The sequence below is a fragment of the Protopterus annectens genome, chromosome 6.part0 (assembly GCF_019279795.1).
Source record: "Protopterus annectens isolate FY-2018-M chromosome 6.part0, PAN1.0, whole genome shotgun sequence".
Lineage (NCBI taxonomy): Eukaryota > Metazoa > Chordata > Ceratodontiformes > Protopteridae > Protopterus > Protopterus annectens.
In genome coordinates, this window is record NC_056737.1 from 1792664220 (window position 1) to 1792689013 (window position 24794).

At 36.5% G+C, this 24794-nt stretch overlaps 1 protein-coding gene across 3 annotated transcripts in view; it reads left to right on the top strand.

Annotated features, from left to right (window-relative positions):
• GULP1 (GULP PTB domain containing engulfment adaptor 1) overlaps positions 1-24794 on the top strand; it is a 4195041-nt gene that overhangs the window by 3294647 nt on the left and 875600 nt on the right. For all 3 annotated transcript variants that reach the window (XM_044075155.1, XM_044075158.1, XM_044075157.1), the window contains exon 13: positions 17127-17225. In XM_044075155.1, coding sequence (XP_043931090.1) covers positions 17127-17225 — 99 coding nt within the window. The remainder of the gene's footprint in view (positions 1-17126; positions 17226-24794) is intronic.

A 24794-nucleotide genomic window follows, 5' to 3' on the forward strand; every position in this document is an offset into this window, starting at 1 on the left:
ATTCTGCCCTACATTCTGTCTCAGTGGGAATGCTCAACTGCCTTCCACATAACTTCTCCTAACCCCTTCTCCTTAAACGTTTGAAGTCGAGTCTCAGTTGACTTCACCATTGCTCATCCAATTCTTGTCAGAAGCATTGCGGACATCCACAGACAAATCAGTGTTATTAATCTCCTCCTGCATCTCTGACTTCTGCATGAAACTTTGAAAACCAGTTTCTAATGCCATACACAACAAGCATCCTGCTTCTCTGAGCCACCTACACCCCCAGAATGGAAGCAAGAGGTGTTGCCTCATCAAAGGTCCCCATCAAAATGAGTAGGAGAAGTTCTCCAATGGCCCTGGCCAAATTTCCCTTAGTAGTATAAATACCTTGGATCTCCCCTGAAAAGAAGCTACTAGCTTAGTGAGACTAGCCTAGTCAGTAAAGGATAAATAAATAATAACACAACAGTAGAACCACAGAGGATGCTTCACGAAGAACGGTGAAATAAACCACTTTTAATACTAATGATAGGAACGACTTAGTGCTTTCACCAGTACAACTGGCTTCTTCAGAGTCATTTGATACTTCACATTGCCATGAATTTATTGCACTTAACCCACAGCCATAGGTTAAAATCAAAATGCCCCACCGAATAAAAACATCAAACTACTTAATATATATATAGTCACACCAAATACACATAAAAAATGTATATATACATACTATATAAAAATATACATACAGATATATATATATATATATATATATATATATATATATATATATATATATATATATATATAAAACAACACTAATAATTGATAATGCATAAACGTGAAAAACATAATAAAATTAACGATATGTGGTGTTTGCAACCAGCTTTCACAATTAAAATTACATTAAATTTGTTGAGATTTCAACTTCAAAAGGGGTTTTAAAGACACACTATCATTAAGCCCAGGGGGTTTCAGTGCATCAAGTCTTAACTGCCATTCTGTTTCTAGGGCACCCACTTTATTCACCGTGTCCCCACAACCATCAAACTCAGAAATCTGTCCTACCACAAAAAACAAGAATTTGTTGAAATTGGAACATGTAGTACTGTGCAAGTATAACGCATTATGCATGTCATTCTTTCTAATGGATCTAACATGTTCTGATATCCTGTCTTTCAACCTCCTAATGGTCTTACCTACGTAGAATGCCTCACATGACATGCACAAGGCCACGTATACTAAATTCTTAGTGTTACAGTTACATTGACCAGGACATGGTATAGTGTACTTGTAACCACACACACATAAATAAGATCCTTCACTGATAAATCTACACTACCTACATGCCCCACATTTTCTCATACTTGATTTAAATTGTGGTTTGGCTTTCCTTTCCAACATTCCCTTCAAGTTGTCACCTCTACTATAAACAATCAGAGGGTCAGGGCCCACTATCCCTTTGATTTCATCACTTAAAACGCTTCTCCAAAGGTTTTTCACCATTTTACCATTTATAATTCGTAATAATGATGTAAAGTTGCTAGAAATGCAGGACAAAATTAGTAAATTAAATGTGAGTATTACTAGCGACCTCTTGTTTCAGCATTATCAGAGTAATTTTGATAAAGTGGTTATGAACATTGAAACCTTTGTACAAAAGAACTTGGCTTTGAAACAGAAAAAGCTTGCAAGGGACACCACAGGCTATAAAAACAATTGTGCATACCCCCCGGGTTTTAAATTTCCACCTAGCAACGGGGAAGAAAACCCTAAGGGCACTGTGTTTAATGACAATTTTGTTGAGCCGGTCAATGACGATTTTTTAGAGCAACAGAATGGACCGCGGAGGTCGGAGAGGCTCATGAACAGAGGGCAGACTGTGGGAAAACCACAAGTGTCTTACATGCGGGGGGGAGAGCCAACAGGAGGGGTCATTATTAATGCATAGTGATGACGACTTTTTTACGAACAATAATGATGCAGATTTGGATTTGAATTGTAGCATTGTACAAAATGATGGTAAATTGTCATTGAATGGTGTTGTTGGGATGACCTTGATGAATTTTTTTGGTGATGAGTTATCATGTACTATGAGTTTCCATGATGGCAACAATGGGGATATGTGTTTGGAGGGATGTGAAGCCTTGAAACATCAGATTTTGAGGAGAAATGTTTTTTGTATTTATAACTACACTGACATTGAGATTGGTGATGCACAGTTTGATCTTTTTTGTAAAGGCATCAGTTTTGTACCTAATTTTAGATTGGACATTGCTCATGTACTCATTAACTTAAAATTGTACACAAGACAACTACATTTAAAAGTTTTTTTCTCAGCCTTGGGGAAGCAGAATGATGGAGGGAATTCCAATACATGTACCCAAGCTTTGAAAAGAAGGAGTACTTTTATACCGCCCCCTAATGCTGAGATTGTGTTGTTTGAAAGGTTGGTTGAGTACGAGTTTAGAAGAAACTTGACGTCTAATAATAAGGAAACAGACAATCTTTCAAAAGAAGAAAGAGAATTGTTGAAATGTTACAGGATTTCTGACCAGTTCAGATTTATGAAACCTGACAAGGGTGGGGGGATTGTAGTAATGTTTAAAATTGATTATGTTTCTAGAATGTCTGTGATTTTGAACAATGAAAACACTTACAAGAGGGTTTCCACCAATGAGATTAACAGAGCGTATCTCAAAATTGATTTGTTTTTACAAGATGCTTTATTCCAAGGGGTTATTAATGAGACGGAATTTCATTACTTGAGTGTTACGTTTCCAACAATTCCCTGTATATTTGGTATTCCAAAAGTACACAAGGACAACTTACAATTTAGACCTATTGTGGCAGCAAGGGGATCTAAGACTGAACCTTTAGCGGCATACATTGATGTTATGTGTAAGCCAGTTGTCAGTGGAACTGCCCATATACCTAGAGATTCGTGGCATTGCCTTGAAAGACTTAGGGCTTTGGATACGAGTGGTGTAATTTTTGGTTTTTTGACAGTTGATGTTATTAATTTATTTTCGGTCATTCCACACCAGTCAGGTTTGGATATGTTTTATGATAGTATTGTAGAGAGCAGTATGGTGGATACAAATAAGTTTAACTTTTTATATGACCTGATGGAGATTTTCTTAAAGAATAATTTTATTTCATTTGAGGGTGAAACATATCAGCAGGTATCTGGAGTAGCAATGGGGGTGAAGTGTGCCCCGGTTTTTGCTAATTCAGTGTTACTTACTTGGGAAAAGCAGTATGTTGTTTCTTCCAGATTCAATAGTAACATTGTGTTGTACAACAGATTTTTGGACGATCTGTTGATTTTGTGGAAGGGTGATGAAAAAACAGCAGGTGAATTTGTTGAATATTTGAATGGGACGACCAATTTTCTCAAATTTACATACACTTGGAATGAAGATGTTATTAATTTTTTGGATTTAACCATTAGCAAAACTAGGGGGGGGATTTCAAGTAATATTTTCAGGAAAGAAAATTATTAGAATTCTCTGTTACATTTTGATAGTTGTCACCCGTGGCATCAGAGAAAAGGTGTTATCAAGGGGCAAATGGTCAGGACATCAAGATTAGTGAGTGATGAGAAAACTTTTAAGGTGGAGATGTTTAAATTAATTGGAATGTTTTTGGAACGTGGATACCCATTAAAATTGCTTCTCAAAATTAAAAAGGATGTGGTCAGAGGAAGGGCTACTAGGTTTTCGCCTATTTTATATTCAAGGGTTTCAATAAGTAATAAAACTGATGGAAAGTATTCAGGAGCTTGTCTTGTGTTAAACTATAACAACAGAGCACCTGATTTAGGTAAAATGGTGAAAAACCTTTGGAGAAGCGTTTTAAGTGATGAAATCAAAGGGATAGTGGGCCCTGACCCTCTGATTGTTTATAGTAGAGGTGACAACTTGAAGGGAATGTTGGAAAGGAAAGCCAAACCACAATTTAAATCAAGTATGAGAAAATGTGGGGCATGTAGGTGGTGTAGATTTATCAGTGAAGGATCTTATTTATGTGTGTGTGGTTACAAGTGCACTATACCATGTCCTGGTCAATGCAACTGTAACACTAAGAATTTAGTATACGTGGCCTCGTGCATGTCATGTGAGGCATTCTACGTAGGTAAGACCATTAGGAGGTTGAAAGACAGGATATCAGAACATGTTAGATCCATTAGAAAGAATGACATGCATAATGCGTTATACTTACACAGTACTACATGTTCCAATTTCAACAAATTCTTGTTTTTTGTGGTAGGACGGATTTCTGAGTTTGATGGTTGTGGGGACACAGTGAATAAAGTGGGTGCCCTAGAAACAGAGTGGCAGTTAAGACTTGATGCACTGAAACCACCTGGGCTTAATGATAGTGTGTCTTTAAAACCCCTTTTGAAGTTGAAATCTCAACAAATTTAATGTAATTTTAATTGTGAAAGCTGGTTGCAAACACCACACATTGTTAATTTTATTATGTTTTTCATGTTTATGCATTATCAATTATTAGTGTTGTTATATATATATATATATATATATATATATATATATATTTATATTTTTATATAGTATGTATATATACATTTTTTATGTGTATTTGGTGTGACTATATATATATTAAGTAGTTTGATGTTTTTATTGGGTGGGGCATTTTGATTTTAACCTATGGCTGTGGGTTAAGTGCAATAAATTCATGGCAATGTGAAGTATCAAACGACTCTGAAGAAGCCAGTTGTACTGGTGAAAGCGCTAAGTCGTTCCTATCATTAGTATTAAAAGTGGTTTATTTCACCATTCTTCGTGAAGCGTCCCCTGTGGTTCTACTGTTGTGTTATTATTTTTACGTTTTGTGCCCCGAGTGGGTTTTCATGTGGTTGTAAGGATAAATAAATAGCTGCCTCCATCCAGAGAGTTTAATACACAGAGAAAGTACATAGATTTATTCTATCTCACACACACACACACACACACACACACACACACACACACACACACACACACACACAATTTTGATTCACCATACCTTCTACTCCAAGCCTTTGGGATTGTTCATTGACTAAACAATAAAACCTTTATCTCTGTTCTTTGTTTTATTTCAAAACCCAATTCCATCTAAAAAGACTAAAAGAAGAACAGTTTGTACTAAAGTATTTAACTTTTAGAGAAACAAAGGGAGAAAACTAGCTTTGAACAATTAGAATGAAAAGTTGCGATGTAAAAGCCAGAGATATTTGCTTAAAACAATAGTTTGATAAACAGAGACTATATCAAGCTTTGTACAACATGCCTCCAGCAGAGAAGTGCTCTGATAATATGGACAGAGATCTGAAAAGAATGTCAACCATATGACCATTCGTGTAAGAAATCTTGACAAAGCCTATAATAATGGGTGCACAGATTTTCAATGGCTGTCTACTGAAATTTCAACACATAAAATGCCAAGTGACAAAAAAATGAAAAAACACCCCCAAAAAAACCTAATGAAGCACAGGAGAAGAGCGAATCTCAATAATTGCTCTTCCTCCCAAAATTATATATACCAAGTCAAAGACTGCCATGCTTTGTAGAAAGGGGAATATTCCAAGAAATGGAATCTCTGACTTTATATATACTACACTTTTTCTTTCAGCCATTCAGTCCTGACATTTTGGGATTAGAATCTAGCAGGTCCCAACATTTCAAATTGTTACCTTTTAAATATTGCTCTTATAAATTTAGAAAGTTGCTAGAATAATAGGATTTGTGTTAACATACATCTTCTAAACAATATGACGTCTGAAGCTCAACTGCATCTCATTATTTAGTGATGTCAGTCCTCAGTGATTTGCCACAAATTTAATGAGGAACATTCAAAAATATGAAGCAAAAATCTGAACTTTTCTATGAAAATCTGGACAGTTGAGAGGTATGGTATCAACACACATTTCCAGAAGCAGTGGTAGGTGAAAGACAGAGTGGTCATCTGAGTCCATAACATCTTGATACATTGCTCGATGGGGGCCTAGTCTATAGTAGCTCTTCATATAGTAGTATGAGAAGCTCACACTCCCCCAAGTACTCCATTTATAGAAAATTAACTAAAAATGCTAGTAAGGAGTTCAGACAGCACCAGTGGCTGAGTGCTTAAATAGCATTTTAATGAATATGGCCATATTGTAGTAATAAAATGTTTTAAATTCATATCTGAATACATGAAACTTAAAGGTATTATAATATTGAAAGGTATTACATTTGGGAAATATTTATGCAGTTGTGTTCTGTTGTTGAAGTAATATCCTAATGTGGTACTGAAAAGTGTAGAATTAATCTATTACATGCTTGTATTTAATGATCATGTACAAATTGACTAATTCAAAAGTAACCTATCTGTTCTGAAAATGCATTTCCCCAGTAGTTGCTTAGCTTAGATGTCTTTTAAGTTTGCATTCTCACTTTTCTTTTTAAGAAAGACCTGTTCCAAAAATGCCCTCCATAGCCATAACATGCTGTACCCTCATTGTTTACTTTATACTAAGTTCTGCTTCCTTGTTGACATTACTTTAGGGTCAGTAGAGTCTAATATGTGATCAGAAGGGGGAGAAAGGTGTACATAGAGAGGATTTTTAGATTAGAGCTGCTTTACTTCTACTTTTTTGTTTAAATTTCAATTTTAAGGTTTAGTTACACATTGTTATTTAATCCATCTTCAACCCCCCCATGCTTTTTGCCTTCATTTTATGTGAAAACAAATGTGAAGGCTACTTCTTTTTTACTGTCTCACAAGCACAGCACGTGTAGCACAAAGTGCATAGACCTTAATTGTCTCTGATTTTGCCTAATGTCAATTAATTTTACCTTTCATCTGTCCATAAATTTTGCAGTGCATCACTGATTTTGCCTCATATTTTACCCTGTCCATCCCTCATAAAAGTTTCAATTTTCTGGTAAATCACTTAGAATTACAGTCTGACACTAATGACAAGAGTTTTATAGTTCATCTTGCCTGGAAAATGCATGTTAATGCAAGACCTGTTCCATAAACAAAAGGACACTGTGCTCAGCCTGTGTACACCATTAGCATGATATTTGCTTACTTAAGAAAAAAAAAAAAGACCAGAATGCTAGTGCAGGAAGATACATCAAAGTGACAAGTGAAATGATGCAAAGACAAAAAAGGTACTGTCTTAAGTCCATGGAAAGCCAATGACTGTGAGCAGGAAATAGGAGTAAAATGAAACAGAATAGCCAGTAAACTGCATTTGAAGATTGGAGCAGGAAGCCATCCTGTCATCTCAGAAGAAAAAAAATAGACTGCAGGTTTGTTCAAAAAATGGTTGCACATGATCATTAAGCATATATTTTTACCTCAAAGTAAAGAATGAACCTTTAACTTTTGAAAGAAACGTACATAATTTTAAGATATTTGACACCTCTGGCTTGTGCTTACACATCATCAAAACAATGTTAGTTGATTAAAATCTATTGTTTAATCAGTTGAAATCAAAAAGGTTAAGTGATTTTGTTCACATTATCAGACTTCATTAGAACCTATTTGCAATGATCCTACATACATTTAAATATCCACACCAAAAAAAATCACATGATAGCCTACACAAATAACTTCAAAACAATGTATTTAAACATTTGTAAATGCAAATAAAACTAAATATTTCCATATCATGTAAAATCAATCAAAATAAAACTATAACTGTAATAATGTGTTACATTTCGTACTATAAATGAGTTGTGTATAATGAATACAATGTTTACATTATAAATTACATGGGGTGCTCTTCAAATATTACTTGCCCCTCTATACATATGAATTCATTCAACCATGGAAACATGGCATTCAACCTTAATTGCCACAGAATGTCAGAGTTTGTTCACTTTTTTTTTCTCCCTACCTCTATATAGAATATTTATTTTTCCAGGACTGAAATCCCGAACCCCTCAAAAATCAGGTCAGACAGTAGTGTGTCCCCCTAGGTCATTAAATGTATCTAGATTTCTGATGGAATATACATGCTGATAAATTATTTTCCTTAGCATTACCACTGTTTTCTCCAAATAAATTGCACAAGTTTTACAGCATGCAAAATATATCACTTTTGATGTATTGCAATTAAAATTGCCCTTACTTCACCACATATTCATTTGATTAAAAATACTCCTGTTCTCTTCCTCATCTGTAAATGTGCATTGAGCACATTTGTTCATTATAGTCTTAGTCACAATATGAGCAGGTTTGTCACTTTCTAACATCCTTTTGTTGTTGGACTTTTTTAAAAAATTATATGGGGCTCCACTCCAATTGTTTCCAAAGGTAAACTAGATTTCCTAACAGTCTCCCAGAATTTTAAAACTGCATCTATTTTGATGTTACAGTTAACTGAATATTGTAATGTGAAAATTTGTCACAATCAAAAGCTCTTTCCCTTTTTTCTAAGCTTTAAAGCCAGCTTCCAAAATTGGTTGAAACATGATACATCTCCCTTCAAAAATCTCTCTCATCATGGTATCAACCCAATTTCCCAGGATATCCCCTCTCTAAAAGCACATTCTTCAAACTATTTAGTTCCACCATAAACACACAATCATCTGACACAAATCTAGGAGTGCTGGTCATCTGCTTTAAGTCAGTTTTTCAGATGAAAAGGATGACAGCTTCTAGAACAAAAAATGAGTTACTGAACATAGTCTTTCTGTATGAAAAAATCTTTTAGAAGGGTAACATTGAAAAAATGGCACTGTCAATATCAGCATGATATGAAAATCTGAAAAACTATGTAATAGTCTTGAAATAAGATACTAAATTGCTAAATTGTGTCACTTCCTGTCCATACTATAAAGATATCATCTTTGTTGCATTAGTAGGCTTTACAATAATTATACAAACTGTGACTAAATGCAAACATTTTCCAACCACCATACCACACAATTGGCAAAAATTATAGAGTATGCTGCTCCTGTCACATCCCCAGGGATTTGCTTAATGTGCTTCCCTTCAAAAAACATGCAGTTTTTAGTTAACACAAGTTTCATAAAGTACATAATCAGTTTGTGTTCTATGTTATCTATAAAATTGCATTGATAGAACTTCTTTGAAACAGTTCAATCCCACCTGATGCTGAATAATGGTAAACACATTTTTAAAGTCTAAAATACAAAAACATGGTTGTCAATGTCCACATCTCTAATATTATTCAAAAAAGACCAAGAGAGCTTTAAAATATGATGAATTATCTTATAAAAACTTTTAATTTTGCATCAATTTACTTAGCAAAGAGTTCTGTCTTTGAACCCTAAGATTCATGAGACTAATTATATGAATATGTGCACATGTATATTATGGATTCCCTCTGTAATATGGAACTTATCATTTCATACTTTTATAGTCTGAGTGTACTACATACAGATTATTGACCATCAGAATGCAGGCGCCACATTCCATGCGTGAATCTGCCTCCCATACCAGGTATGTAACATATTCTTAATTATAGTTAAAGAACTACTCTACATGACATAAAAGGGCAACATATTCCGAGACTTTACTGAGCTAAGAAATATAAAGCCGTTTTACATTTGGAGACCTGAAAGGTATAACATTGCCCTGATAATGTTTTACTAGTGAGAAGCATATCAATATTCAGTAAGAGATGAAATTATTCATCACAGAGGGCATGATATATTAAACATAATCTGACCCATAAACAGCAATAGCTTATTGAATATAAAGTAAGTTTTTTTCTAGATGTTCACTGTAAGACAATTTATTCCAGTCAAGTATTCTTTTTGTAAACTTTCTTTGGACACTTTCTAACACTGATAAATCACTTCTGAAATAAGCACAAAATGAAGAATTGTATTCAGTCATTCAGTTAACATAGGTAGCAAACAATTTTACCAAAACAGGCATAAACCTAGCACGATTTTTAATAACACTCCCATAATGCCCATGGCTTTTCATTAAAAATCACTTATATTGTTCTTAAATTGTAGACTTGACTTAACATGTATTCCTAAGTCCCTAAATACATGAATTTCTTAAATGATAGTAATCAAGGATGACTATGTCAAAATACACCATGACACTTTGTTCTAAATTAATGTGTAATCCATATGTATTTAGCCTTCAAAGTACATTAGACATATATGAAGTAAATTCCAGAAAATCAGGTAAGGAAGTTAAGAATCCTCCAACTATAATATCATCTGTGCATTTGAACACCAACTGATTGCCATTAATAGGTGATAATGAAAACGCCCTGTTAAATAAAACAAGGTCTAAGACCAAGCCCTGAGTTATCCCTGAAGAAACTCTTTAGCAGCTGGAAAGGTGACTCCTAAGCCTAACATACTGCCATCTATTTTTCAAGTAGAACTTCATCCATGCAATGATATAGGAATTAAGGTTCTGTTTTATTAGAGGATCTGTTATTGCAATATGAGGAACACTGTCAAAGGTCTTTGATAGGTCCTAATATATCACACCAGAGTTGTTGCCATTGTCAAGTACATGTTTGCCTTATAGATTAGTCAAGATTTTAAAGAAAGCATAAAATTGCAAGAGATGGCCTCACTTTGCTACACTGTAGGGGTAGTGAGTGAGTTGGGTGTAGAGCCTTGTGTTAACTATCATATTGGATAAGAGACTGCAAAGGTTATTATTGAATTGCGTTAGTTAAATATGTTTATCACAATGATGTGACAGTTGGCCTGCTCTCTGACTGAAACTTTCAGCATTTATGGTGCATACCATTACTTTTAGAGGGGACCTTGCTATACTGACCAAAAAGAGAAGTCAGGATTTGTGCATGTATATTAATCTGAGGTAAAGCAACACATATCTTACTTTTGTTGAAGTCCAAAAAACTTTTAACAACTCTGAATTGATTGGCTTTGTATGAAAGTGTTTTTGAAACTAAAAACTTATATTTGCTGTAAGAGAGGGAACACACAAATATGAGTTTTGTTTCTTTCCAATCTCCATTATCAAGAATCAAGTGTTGTCTAGATAAGTTGAAGTTTCCAGCTGTTCCTCATTTTGGTATAACATCTTCATAATCAACTCAATGTGCTAATAACCTAATTTTGAGAACCAGGCATGAGGTCAGCATGTGTGCTTTCACTGTTTCATAAGAATTCCCATCTTTATACATTTAAACTTTTCCACCTCTACCTTTGCCATGTGATTGTTCAGAAGAAGAGTCTTGCATTTTTCATTTCACATTCTTTAGTGATTCAGTATATTGTCTCTCATTCTCCTAATAGGTGTTTGTAATGCCTGTATTATGAGGTTGCTTCATGGCATCATATTTTACTGATTGTCCTCAACTAAACAATTTTGGGACGAACTGTAAGCAGCATAGAAGTATGTCTGGGGGCCTAATCTTTTTTTTTATCAACTGAGATTAAGATACTGAAGGTGCCTATACCTTATGAGGTACTTCTTTTCCATGCATTTTTCTTGGTCTTTCAAGACCATTGGCAGAAAATGTGTTTTAAAATAATGAAAGCAAATGGAATCTCCAGATTTTGGATTATGGTAAAGAACTTGATGTTGACATTTTTGAATGGAAACCTCTGAATACTGTGCCAAAGTAAACTGTGACCCATAATTTCACTTACTCTGTTTACCCTCCCTAGGTCCCTCCCTTCTTTGTTGTCTTAAAAACTCATCAGATACATACAGGTCTTCACTGCATGTTATGTCACAGTCCTTCCTCCATACATTGTCAGTTCAGACATATGACATGTACAGAGAACAAAAATACATTAAGACATAAGTCATCTAGTGAGAAAGAAGGAAAAAGTCATTTCGACAGTAGGTGTGACATACAAATAAGTCATAGCTTAAATACAAGAAAATGATGCCTTTTGTGATGGTGAAGAAAGCCCTATATGTGCTTTTAAGTCTTCCTTCCTCATTCTCCCCTCCCATCTCATACCCTCATGAATTATTTCTAGGATTATCTCACCAGTCATAATTTTAGTTTTCCATTCTATGGATCCACAACATACCTACACTGAGTAAGTACATCTGTATATCCAAGTAGTAATTAATCACTCTGTACTGTTGCCTGTTTACTCCATGCTATCCTTCTTTCTAATGGATGTCAGATTCTGCAGCTGCACCATGTCTTCCTGTACCATCCTTTATTTATTTGCTTACTTAGTATTTGTTGACCAGGTAAGCAGATTCATATACTGACCCTTTTCACCCATAACCCAGGCTCCGTTAAATGAGCTGAAAAGGCTGAGTAATAAAACATTATGAACAGAGTTAGGCAGCGCATATATATATATATATATATATATATATATATATATATATATATACACACGCAAACACACACACAGTTAAAACAGTGCTAAAGACTGGGTAATTTAACACAACTAAACAGTTGCACAGAAAGAGTTTCACAACTAGTGTAGATGCAATTAGACATAGCTATTTTACAAAAGATGTATATATAGTTAGGCATCGTTGCATAGAATTAAACAGTCATTAAGTAATACTGAGTTATCATTTGTAACATGAATGTGTGTTTCGCTTTGAGATAGTTATCCATTGTCCCTAAAGCACTTACAGCTGGATTCATTCATGGGATTTTTTTAAAGTCTTTTAGCATGAATACTGCTTTAACTTCAACAAGTAAGCAGTTGCAGGAGGCTGGAAGTTGCTACTGCCTAACCACTCTTGGTATGACTGATCTAGTACAAAATATGAGGGAAGAATCCTTGCCTACCACATCTACTCTGAATACATTCAATGTACTTATACTGGAACTTGCAAAAATTGGCCAGCGCTTGTCAGAGAGCTTATGGAGTATTTTACAGTAACAAAAAAAAAAAAAAAAAAAAATCAGCCCAAAACTACAATGTACAGGCAAGCAAAAGTAAAACTAGTATCTGTTTCCCAATGCAACTTCATTAAACACTGCTGGATGGCTCAAGCACATTCATAGAATTGATGGAAGATATGGGTCACTCAAACAATTAACCAGAGTCTAGACAGGCAAGTTTTCAGTCATCCCAAGGAAATAAGGTCCCATAACTGCTTCTACTAAAATACAGCATTTTGGCCTTTTAGACCCTTTCATTTGATTCAAAACAGGATGCTGTAAGGGAAAACTTGCATTTATTTAACAGCACTGGCCTGTCACGAACAGCTGATCTGTCTTTCCTTGTCCCATAGGAATTTATCCTCTGTACTCTGTAGACTTTCTCAGTTTTCTCTTTCCCTTTATTAATGAACTGCTGTGTGAATGCTGATAGCTGAAGACAGTGTAGTCTTTTCACCTCTCATAATATGGCTAATACTAAGTTAAGGCAGCATGCCAGATACTTGGAAACTGATTAACTTTTTTTTTCTTGTAAGTAATTAGAGTGCTGCTTTTACTGTCTCTAGTTTGAGTTGATGAAGTTATTATTTTACAACTTGTTACAACTTTTAAGCCATAGAGAGTTATGGATGCACACAGAAAGATATGCAGAAAGTGTATACTAATGAGCATCTGTCTACATGGCTAATACTTGCTGTAAGTTAATACTTAGATGGAAGACCAGATTAAGATTCATTCTTGGAATGTAAATGGATTCACTTCTTCTGACACTTAACATTACAAAAGTTTATTCAGATATTCTCCTTTTACAAAAAATATCCTGCTTGCTTAGTGCACAGTACACATCCTAGAACGTTTGACCTTTTTTCCTATATATTTGTTACTCTGCTCATCCTAGTGTTGTGTAGTCCCTTCCTACAAATTCACTTCATTAGCACTCATTGTACCCCTTTTTCTCAAAGCACTAGATATCATGAAGTCACAGTTTGCCTCATCTGTTGTCAGCCTGTTAGCGTAGGAACATTGAGGTAGTGCAAGCATTCATTGCCTCATGTTAACTACCTACTGTTTGAGTCTTCCTGTAGTCAATTCCATATGTGAGAGCTGCAAGTATCTTACTAACTTTGGAGGACAACTTCTCTTCAAAGATTAAAGACTGTAACTGATATGTTGCAGGTTCTGAGACGCATGTCACCCATCCATGCCCACCATGTTGTAGCCAAACATATAGGCCTTCTCATGCTGAGGCACTTAAAAAGTCTAACCGCAAAGATTTCATAGATGAAGGTTTGGTATAAAGGATACTCAGTGTCACACTGACAAGCAAAGAACATAAACATGGTACAATAAACGCAACTACAAAAAGGAGTCAGTCATCTTGCAACGCAACTACAAAAAGGAGTCAGTCATCTTGCAGGCTGAAGTCCTTAAGGCAGCAAGGCTGAAAGAGTACATCTGGTAAAGTCTTAGTTATAGGTGACTCCATAGTCAGGCACAGCAATGCACTACTCACCACGCTGAGCTGAGCAAAGACAGAATGACTGTTAGCTGTATCTCAGCTGCCAGGATTTGCAGTCTAATTAGGGCCATCAAGCCACAGTCATTGTGCACATGGGAGTGAATGACTTGAGAAGTCCCTTTTTGGATCATATCAAGAGTGACATGATAGCGCTGTCAGAATATGCATATGAAATTGGTGTGAAACTAGCACTGAGCAGTATCCTACCATCCCAAAAATGATGCCACAATGCAAGCAAAAGATAAGTAACTTCAATTACTGGCTTTGCTATCAGTGTCATTCAAAGCGGATTCAGTTTATGACAGCCAGGGAGATGATCAACAACCCTTGCTAGGGATGGCCTGCACCGCTCCCCTCATGGCTATTAACCATGACCATGTCCTCCCCCATACATTTTTAGGGAAGGTCAGTATCCTCAAATTACCTACATAAGCTAATCAAAAATCAAAACTATATAAAGGTAGCACCGCTGAATGCTAGAAGCTTAAACAAAAAGTTGTACTCCTTAAAGGTATTCTTAGCTCTTGAAAATATAGATATTTGCCTATTTAAACATAATATCAGAAAAGTGATAGTGCAGGGTTTCAGTGCCTAATTATTGGAGAAGAGAGTCTGTATTACTAAGAAGCCATCTCACCTCCAGACTCTTAAGCCAAAACTTCAGCATATCTGTTTCACGGTGAATATAATTCCATACTGTATCATAGCCAACTGCAGTACTCTCTCCCTGTCATCTGCAGCTCATCAGACATTTGTAAGCAAACTGACATCCCAGCCTGTCAAGTATAACACTGTTCTCTTGGGAGACTTCAACTATGTTTCTGTTAACTGGGAAACATACATCAACTCAAATAAATATATACAAAAAATAATGGAGTTTGGTAGTGCTAGCTCCTTTGACCAACTGGTTCATGTCCCAACTAGAGGGTTTAAAAATATTGTACCTGATTCTCAAAAATATTTCCACCATATGCTTAACATCTTCAGTTTCTACATCCCTGGTTATCATTCAGTGAACAAAAGGAAGCACAGAGGTGAGTCCTGATGCATGCCCTCTGTAACACCTACATGTGTGCATACATTTGTGCCTGGTGCCTCATACATGTTAGTATGGGTTTACACATGCACATCCATGTCCATGTGCTTGGGTTTGAGTTGTCCACGTTTGTACATGAGTACTCTCCTACACAAGAACATGTGTTTTCACATGCCCATCCATGTCCATGTGCATGTGTTTGTGTTCATTTTTCAACATGAGTACTCTCCTACACGTGAGCATGTGTTTGCACGTGCCCATCCATCTCCATCTCCATGTGCATGTGTTTGTGTTGTCCATGAGTACTCTCCTACATATGAGCATGTGTTTGCACATGCCCATCCATCTCCATGTGCATGTGTTTGTGTTGTCCATGAGTACTCTCCTACACGTGAGCATGTGTTTGCACGTGCCCATCCATCTCCATGTGCATGTGTTTGTGTTGTCCATGTTTGTACATGAGTACTCTCCTACATATGAGCATGTGTTTGCACTTGCCCATCCATCTCCATGTGCATGTGTTTGTGTTGTCCATGTTTGTACATGAGTACTCTCCTACATATGAGCATGTGTTTGCACAGGCCCATCCATGTCCATGTGCATGTGTTTGTGTTGTCCATGTTTGTATATGAGTACTCTCCTGCATATGAGCATGTGTTTGCACAGGCCCATCCATGTCCATGTGCATGTGTTTGTGTTGTCCATGTTTGTACATGAGTACTCTCCTACATATGAGCATGTGTTTTCACGTGCCCATCCATCTCCATATTCATGTGTTTGTGTTGTCCATGAGTACTCTCCTACACACAAGCATGTGTTTGCACATGTCCATCCATCTCCATGTGCATGTGTTTGTGTTGTCCATGTCTGTACATGAGTACTCTCCTACACATGAGCATGTGTTTGCACATGTCCATCCATGTGCATGTGTTTGTGTTGTCCATGTCTGTACATGAGTGCTCTCCTACACATGAACATGTGTCGCACATAGAGATAGTATCATTGTGTAAGCTGATTATCATCCTGTGTTTTTCCCTTTGACAGCTCTTCTTTTTTGTGCTGAACCACATATCAAAGTTAGTCGAATGCTGAAATGCCAAAGGGCTGTTCATCTTCTGAAAGTAATCTGTTATGACTCAATGAAACTAAAGATATAGTATGAAAGATGTTGCATTAAGAATGGATGATGTAGGGATGTGAGGCTCACCACATGTTGATGAGTGATGAGGATTTTTTTATTTTGCTGGGGGTCAGCGTAAATCCATGTAATTTTGATATTTCTGGTATACCCATTTCCATCTTTCACCACCACCACCTTCTACTACGAAATGCAGCTTAATTCCTTATAAACTCCACTGACTTGTTCTGTAGCACAGAGTTGGTACAGTTTTAATTACTTTGTTATGGACTAACTCTGTGTTATTTTCTGTGGTCTGTGCAGACAAGTCACCAAAACTGCAAGTAATCTAGTTTATTTCCAAAAAAACACCTATAGTGTTTTCTTTTGCCTGATATATTTTATCCCTTTCCCACCGTTTAATGACTTCTTATTGCTTGCATGTTTTTAAGCAAACAAACCTTATCGCAGAAGTTTCTTTAGAACCTAATTTTCCATTTTGTTCTTATTCTTTTATTTTTCTTTTCAGGAAGTATGACTTTGTAATGGTGGTGCATCTTTTAATTTTTCATGAATGAAAGGCTGAAAAATTCTTATATAATGATTTTCTGTAATTTCTGCTTTGTTTCTTATTTCCTAGTTTGCAAGACATATTAAGAAATCTGAAGGGCAGAAAACACCTAAGGTTGAATTACAGATCTCAATTTATGGTGTTAAAATTTTGGACCCTAAATCAAAGGTAAGTAAAAGAAATTATTCACTTTTTAAATATTAATTGAATTTTACCTTCCTAGATTAATTGGAATTTAACATAAATGTAACTCATTTTGTGTTTTCAAAGATTGCATGTCTTTTGTTTAATCTGAAATATTTAATATCCCCAGAAACAGTAGTATTTAAAATGCATATGGAATGAACAAGATTGCCAACAGCAATCCATGAAGGAAATTATAGTCATGGGGAGACCAGTACAGGCTTAACATGCAGCGTCAAATTAATTGCTGCTGTTTGCTGAGGACAGTGCCTTGTTCTGCAGTGAATAACATGAAATAGAAGTGGTACAAAATGAAAATGTAGCTATGTTGGAGTTGTAATCTTTCAGTAGTAAATTAAAAGCAGATCTATACTCCTCTTTGAGTGTTAGTAGTGAAAAAAAGGTGCCTAATTTTGTTTTGTATAAAAACTGAGAAGTGGACATACTTATTTTTTCTTAATGGTGAATTTTGTTTTGTCCAGATCCCAGTCTGTCAAATTATGTACATTTTATTTACTAAATCAAGGCTAGATTGGGCAAAAAAAATACCTCACAGTAAAACTGTTATCCATAATCTGAGGTTTTTAGAATAAACTAAAAGGGAAGGATATGCCAGAATCACTTTAGTTGCCCAACTATGATTCAAAGCCCATCCTTTCTTTTCTTTTTGTAACATTTTTACACGACTTCTGTTATAAAAGCATCGGGGGATTGATCACACTTGTAAAAGTGTTTTCTGTATAACCTTAGTAGAAACATGGGAACTGCATGTAAATATGTTCATGTGTGTGTTTGTGCTTGTGAAGTTAAAAGTGCAGAACGTGTGGTCCGAGAATGGTGAACTACTAATTTTAGTAACTGAAACAAACTTTTTTTTTTAACTTCAGTACTTTGATCATTGAAATGCATTAAAGCAGCTTCTGACTGATTTGACTAGATCACTTTATGGTGAGGAATTGAGCCTTTACACTCAGGTAGTCATGGAGGTAGGAAAGGCATAATTTGTGTGTAATATACTTTTATCATAAAAATCAAAAAGCATCATAACTCAGTCTTAGGACAGTGTCTTTTTTTGTGGGATACAAACTTCATTCCTAGGTATACTATGGTTTTGATGTGCCCGTGAAGTAGACAGTGTTTATTATAAATCACTGATGCAGTAGCCTTCATTGTATGGGTCATATCCTGCCAATGATTTGTTTGCTCTTCCAAAGTCTTTCTTCACCTCCCCCCACCATTACACATACAAATGGACCTGATCTGCTGTGCCCCAAACTCCAAAGGGAAAACAGCAGCAGCCTGGCTCCAAAACCCTTCAGCATCTTTTAGCTACTCTCAAGCGCACTCCCCCCAAGTCTTCCTAGGATTGATGACTAATGCTTTTGTCCAGATTTTGTTTAAGTTGTATATATGTCAGCAATGCCTGGTCCATTTGCCTGAATTTTTCCTTTAGAGGTGCAAAGTCACCAAACTCCATTGAATAATTATGGTCTGTTGATTTGATGTGTAATGCTCCTGATACGGGGCGGGAGGAAAGCTTAAATTTTTGATGTACTAATATATCTTCCCTCGAGATATCAAAAGTACCTGCTTGTAGTTGCCATTATTAAATAGTGATGCACTGTTAACATCTTTCTGTCAGCTTATAAAATGGTAGATTTTAGCTGCAGACTTCTGTCTGATGAAACATTTATACTGTTTGAAATATTTGTGTCATTGTACTGAAACCAAATTTATATAAGAGGATGAATTTTTGTCACTTCTATTGTTTTAAAAATTAGAAAAAATTAACTAGAAAGGGGATGACTTTTATCTTCCTTAGAGGGATAAGTGTAAGCAGAGTATATAAATATGAAGTTTATATCCAGGACAGTCAGTTAACTTTTGGTTGGATTACATTTTCAGTAACATTTATTTTCAATACCTGATTCAGTTTGTATAACTATGTTAGAATGTTTTCCAGGGGATGACTGTTAGCCAGATGTTAGGTGGAGAAAGATGCTGAGAGATGTTGTTTGGTTGGAGACAGGATTTGACAGATATTGGGTGGGGGACAATGTTAGATGCTGAAACCTCCTTAAGTGCTGAAGATTTAGATATGATACTAAACCGGAGTGAGTTTTCTTACCCAGACAGCAGACTTCCTTTCTCTCTCTATTTTATATATATATATATATATATATATATATATATATATATATATATATATGGATTCCTATTACAAGAACGAAAGTTCACTACTTCGAACTTGTAATAGGAAGCCTCACTTCTGCGAAAGTTCACTTTAACAAAAGTGAACTTTTGCATAAGTGCACTTCACCAAAAACACCTCAGCACAGTGGAGGATATAAAAAACAAGCTATGTCCTCCACTATGGTGCAGTAGTCACGGACCTTCAGGTTTAGGGCACAGGTTAGGGTAAGGGGATAGTTAGTAAAGCTATCCCCTTACCCTAACCGATGCCCTAACCCTAAGGTTCGTGACTATCGCACCATAGTGGAGGACATTGCTATGTCCTTCACTGTACTGCAGTCATCACAGACCTTAGGGTTAGGGCACGGGTCATGGTAAGGGGATAGCCCTACGGGCTATCCCCTTACTATGACCTGTGCCCTAACCCTAAGGACCGTGGGTACTGCACAGAAGTTCAGTACAACACCCGTTCGTTGTACTGAAGTTCGCGTAAGTGCACTTTCGATTAAGTGCACTTTAGCTGCAGTGAGCATTCCATGCACTATTTCGAATTAGTGAAAATTCGATCTAGTGTATGGCACCTCTAATATATATATATATATATATATATATATATATATATATATATATATCTTGCTCTTCATTTCCTTTTCCTTCTCTGTCTCCTTATTTTTCTTTTGTCACAGAGTAGTTTTATCCTATTTATGGCATCTAGTCATAAAGCATTAAGTGATTATTTAAGCGGGGTAGACATGTTGTAAATTCTAATATCTTGTCATTGGTATTGGCTGCTGCAAATCACATGCCTAAGATAGCTGTGTGCAATTAAGATTAATTACCACTTTTGATTACTCGGTAGTGTTTTGAAGTATATCCTGTAATTCATTAAATAATGTGATTCTTTATCAGTACTACTCTTATAGCTGTGTCAATTGACCTGAAGTATTGCATTATGTCCAGATCATGAACTTCATATAAGACTTGCATAGAGCTAATGTGAGGGCTTGCACTATGGATGTATTGCAGATAAGTGTGTCTTGCAAAATAAGTAGTGCATTTTTACCACAAAGAGTACTCTTAACTATTGTGGTACCTGGTCCTTTTCATATATTTAAAAAGCAGGATATGTCTGAGGTTTAAAGTTTATTTTACCATACTGATTCCTGCTTTGACCTCCTCAGTAGGGTAGGTAGGAGAAATTTTATTTTTGTGTTGTTTGTAGTTCAGATACATATCAGGATGCATCACAACCCACTCAGGGTTTGGATTGAGACATATAGTTGAGCAGAAGGTAGAAATGAGGAGAGAGTCCAGTTAGGCATTCCTAGACTTGGAGAAAGAATATGATAAGGTGCCAAGAAAGCATCCTGCAATGGCTCAAAGTCTTAGAAACATTTTTAGAATTAGTGCAGGCAATGTGCATGGACCCAGTCACTTAAGTACAAATAGTTTTTGGTCTCACAGAGGGATTCTCAGTGGGAGTTGGTGTGCATAAGGATTCAGCTCTGAGCCCACTACAGTTCAAACTGGTGATGGACTACATTTGCAAACAGTTTAGAAGGGACAGATCAGCACATTTGCTGTATGTAGATGATGTGGCATTGCAGACAGGCTGACCAAGAACTTCAGCTGAAAGGGTAGGGGAAATGGAATGCAAAACTGAAGGTACATGGGATGAAACTGGGTACAGATAAGACAGTTTGGTACCAAATGGGGGAAATCAGAAGAAGCTGAGAGTTGAGTTGGAAGGAAAAATAATTGAATAGGTTAACAGCTTGAAGCATCTGGGAGAGGTGGTTGAGGATAAAAGATGTATGGATGAGGAGGTCAAAGCAATAATCAGAAGGGTTGCAGCCAACTGACACAGTCTGTCAAGGATAATGTATTTCAGAAAAATGTCAAAGAAGCTGAAAAGTAAGGTGTATGAAAGAGTGGTGTGACATGTGCAACTGTATGGTACACAACTGGGCAGTTAAGGCAGAGAGCAGTTGAGGAAGATAGAGATGATGGAGAGGAAGTGCCTGAGATGGGTGGTAGAATGAACACTGTGGAACAGATGAAGAAATGAGAATGTTAGAGCAGAAGCCAAAGTATCTCCAGCTGCAGTGGTCAAAGAGATTAGATTACTGCAGTTTGGGCACATGCAGAAAAGCAGAAGACAATCTGGTGAAGATGATTTCAAACAGACAGGAAAATGCAAGAGGAAATAATGGTATCCATTAAAGAGATGGATGGATTGTGTGAGAGAAGACCTGTGGCAATCAGGCATGATCATTAAGGAAGGTAGGACAGTGGTACTGAATCAAGAAAGATGGAGACAGTTGATACTACACCCAAACCCTGTGTAGAAAACTGGAAAAAGGGGGTTTGAGGATGTTGATGATGATCGTGATACAATACCAGTAGCTTAAACCTATAATGTATATTTAAATCCTTGTTTCCTCTTAATGAGCAGATCAGTGAGTCTTTAGGTCTACTTATTCTTTGGTGGTCATAGCTAAACTTATTTCATTGTAAGTGTATGTTTGCGTGTTAATGTGTGTTGATGGGCAATATTTTCTATCTCTTTTTTATTATGGTAGTTAGCATGAAGGATGAAGGCCATCAGCTGTTCATAGGTCCATATGTAAGTACTATGCTAGGTGCCCTTGTGGGCCATTTTAAGCCTAATCCATTTCCCTTTTTGTGTTTGAAATAACCTATCCGATTTGGTTATCGATTGGCCTTACCCACCCCATGGTCGATAATTATATATCACCCCTAATGAAAATAACTAGGATCATGCCACAGATAGTTTGAGTGGACCCATTCACCGAATAATGCATCTAGGAGTTGTATTAGTAGTACAGGGGGCAGTCCTGAGGTATTTTTCTTTTGTTTCCCATCTATAGATCTAAGTTGCGGTTGAAAATGGACAACTATGAACTTTGTTTTATGTAGGTGGGGAGTCTGTTCCATAGCAGCAGTATGCTCTGTGAAATAAACCTGTTCTTCCAAACCATTCTGTTGATGTTGCAGAAGAGGTTTAGATTTTAGACTGCATATTTCTGATGTCAATTGACTTGATAATTTACAGTAAATCCATTGTAATGGATCAGGGGATGCCTTCTATACCAGACACAGCTCACCTCTCAGTCTGTAGGATACTGAGTGCAGTGACAGGGCTTTGAGTCAGTTCATGTAGGACATGTTGCTTAGGCCTTGTATCCTTTTAGTAAGGTTATCTCTGTGGGTGTTCCAGTTGGTGAATGTGACTGGACAAATACATGCCAAAAGAAGCATTATATTGAATTATTTGCCTAATGAGGCCTGATTAAAGGGGAACAATGCCTAATGAGGCCTGATTAAAGGGGAACAATGACATTCGTAGATCTAGACATAATTCCTTTATTTATAAGTTGTGCAGTATAGAAGGACTTTGTTACAATAAACACATGCCGGCCAAAAGTTAATTCACTGTCCACATAAGTTCCTAAATCCCAAACATCTGGGTCAACTCTTAGTTTTGTATTGTCAGTGTGGTTGTTCCTTGGGGTAGATGACTTCCCAAAGGATACAATAATGAATTTTTTGTCCTTGAGTTGCAGGCCATGATTTTGACACCAGTTATTTATTAGAGAGACACATTCCTATAGGATGGCTATGTTATTTGGAGATTCAATGACTGCTCCTAACTTGCAGTCTTCTGCAAACTTAGTCAGCCAGTATTGTGTTTTACTTCAGAAAAGTAGATGCCAAGCAGAAGAGGTCCCAGTACAGAGCCCTGGGAGGACTCCACTAGTGACTGGTCTCTTTCTGGATGTAACTTCCCCTAATTTGATTATCTGCATCATATCTATGAGCCACTTGGCAATCCAGTGTTGACAAAGGAATTTATTCCCAGTTTATTTAGCTTTTCTGCTATGTGTGAGTGGAGAATTGTTTCAAAATCTTTGGTCAAGTTGAGGTATGATGGTTAAAGTTAGAGCTAAATTTATTAGCCAGTAGGTTTACTCTATCTTCATCCTCTTTGTATGTAACATTGTTGCTGCATCGTGCTTATGAGATTACAAACATAACTGAAAATACCTTGTGATTGTCTTTGGCTTTGAGTAGCTATTTTAGCCACATACTTGGCTGTGGTGGATTTTATTAATACCCTGAGTTGTTTGTTCATTTTGGTGACAAGGGCTGTATCATTCTGGGAATTATTCTTGCTGTTGGTTAAAAAATATTTTCCTGTTATTATAAAGCTTGTTGATATTATAGGTTTGTTTCTAGTGTTTCCTAGCACTTGTTCCTATGAGGTACAGCTGCATCTCTGCAGTGGAGTTAACTGAGTTTGGTTGGGACTTGAAGCTTGCCAATGAATCACTTAGATGTAGGAAGTTTGTCTTAAAGAGATTTCTAAAGTTATCTTGGGTGGAAGGCATCTCTGGTTTCAGTTTTATTTTGAAGGAGACAGCATTATGGTCAGACCTAACAAGTGATGAAGGTGCACAAGGGATATTGCACAATGCTCCCATATTAGTAAGGACAGGATCCAAGATGTTATTCCCCATACACCTCAACCTCATAGCAATAGAAATGTGGACATAACTTAAATAATTGGGGTGGGGGGTGGGGACAAAGGACCTAAAATAGGGACAGTTTTTAAATATTGTTCTTATAAACTTAGAAAGTTGCTAGAATAACAGGTTTTATGTTATCATGCATTTCTGAAGGATATTGTCTGAAACTCAGATGTATGACATTATTTAGTGACTTTAATCAATAGTGATTTGCCAGAAAACTACAAATTTTATGAGAAACAGACCAAAAATATAATGCAAAATCTGGACAGTTGAGAGGTATGTTATTCCCCCTAGTGGGTACTCTGACTAATTGTTTCATGGCATTTGTATTGACAAAGTCCAGGAATTATGTACTTGTGCGTCACTGGTGGTGTAGTTTTCCCAGTCTATAGTTGGATAGTTTAGATCACCTACAAAAATTGTATTAAACTACGTTGAAAGAAACCTGGTGTACTTGTTGACCCACAACATCACATGTCATGGATGCAGCAGCCATCTCCAGTTTGTTACCTGCTGCTTGCCTTGAATTAGCCTTTCAATCCTGCTGTGAAAGAATCTTTGCCTTGCAGGAATATTGAGTCATCAGTGTATCAGTCAGCAGTATTTCTGTCTCCAGACAATTGCTACTTTTGTCAGAGGGATGGGGGTGGTAGACAAGTCCATAGCACAGCCAAGATCTATACTGTCATTGAAGTTATTCATTAGTGCATAGGATTTGTAAGCCAACGTGGTCATCTTTTTAGAGGAGTGCTATTGAAGAAGACTGAGGCCATAGTAGCTGGTCAAGGATTCTAGCAATGCACCTCAT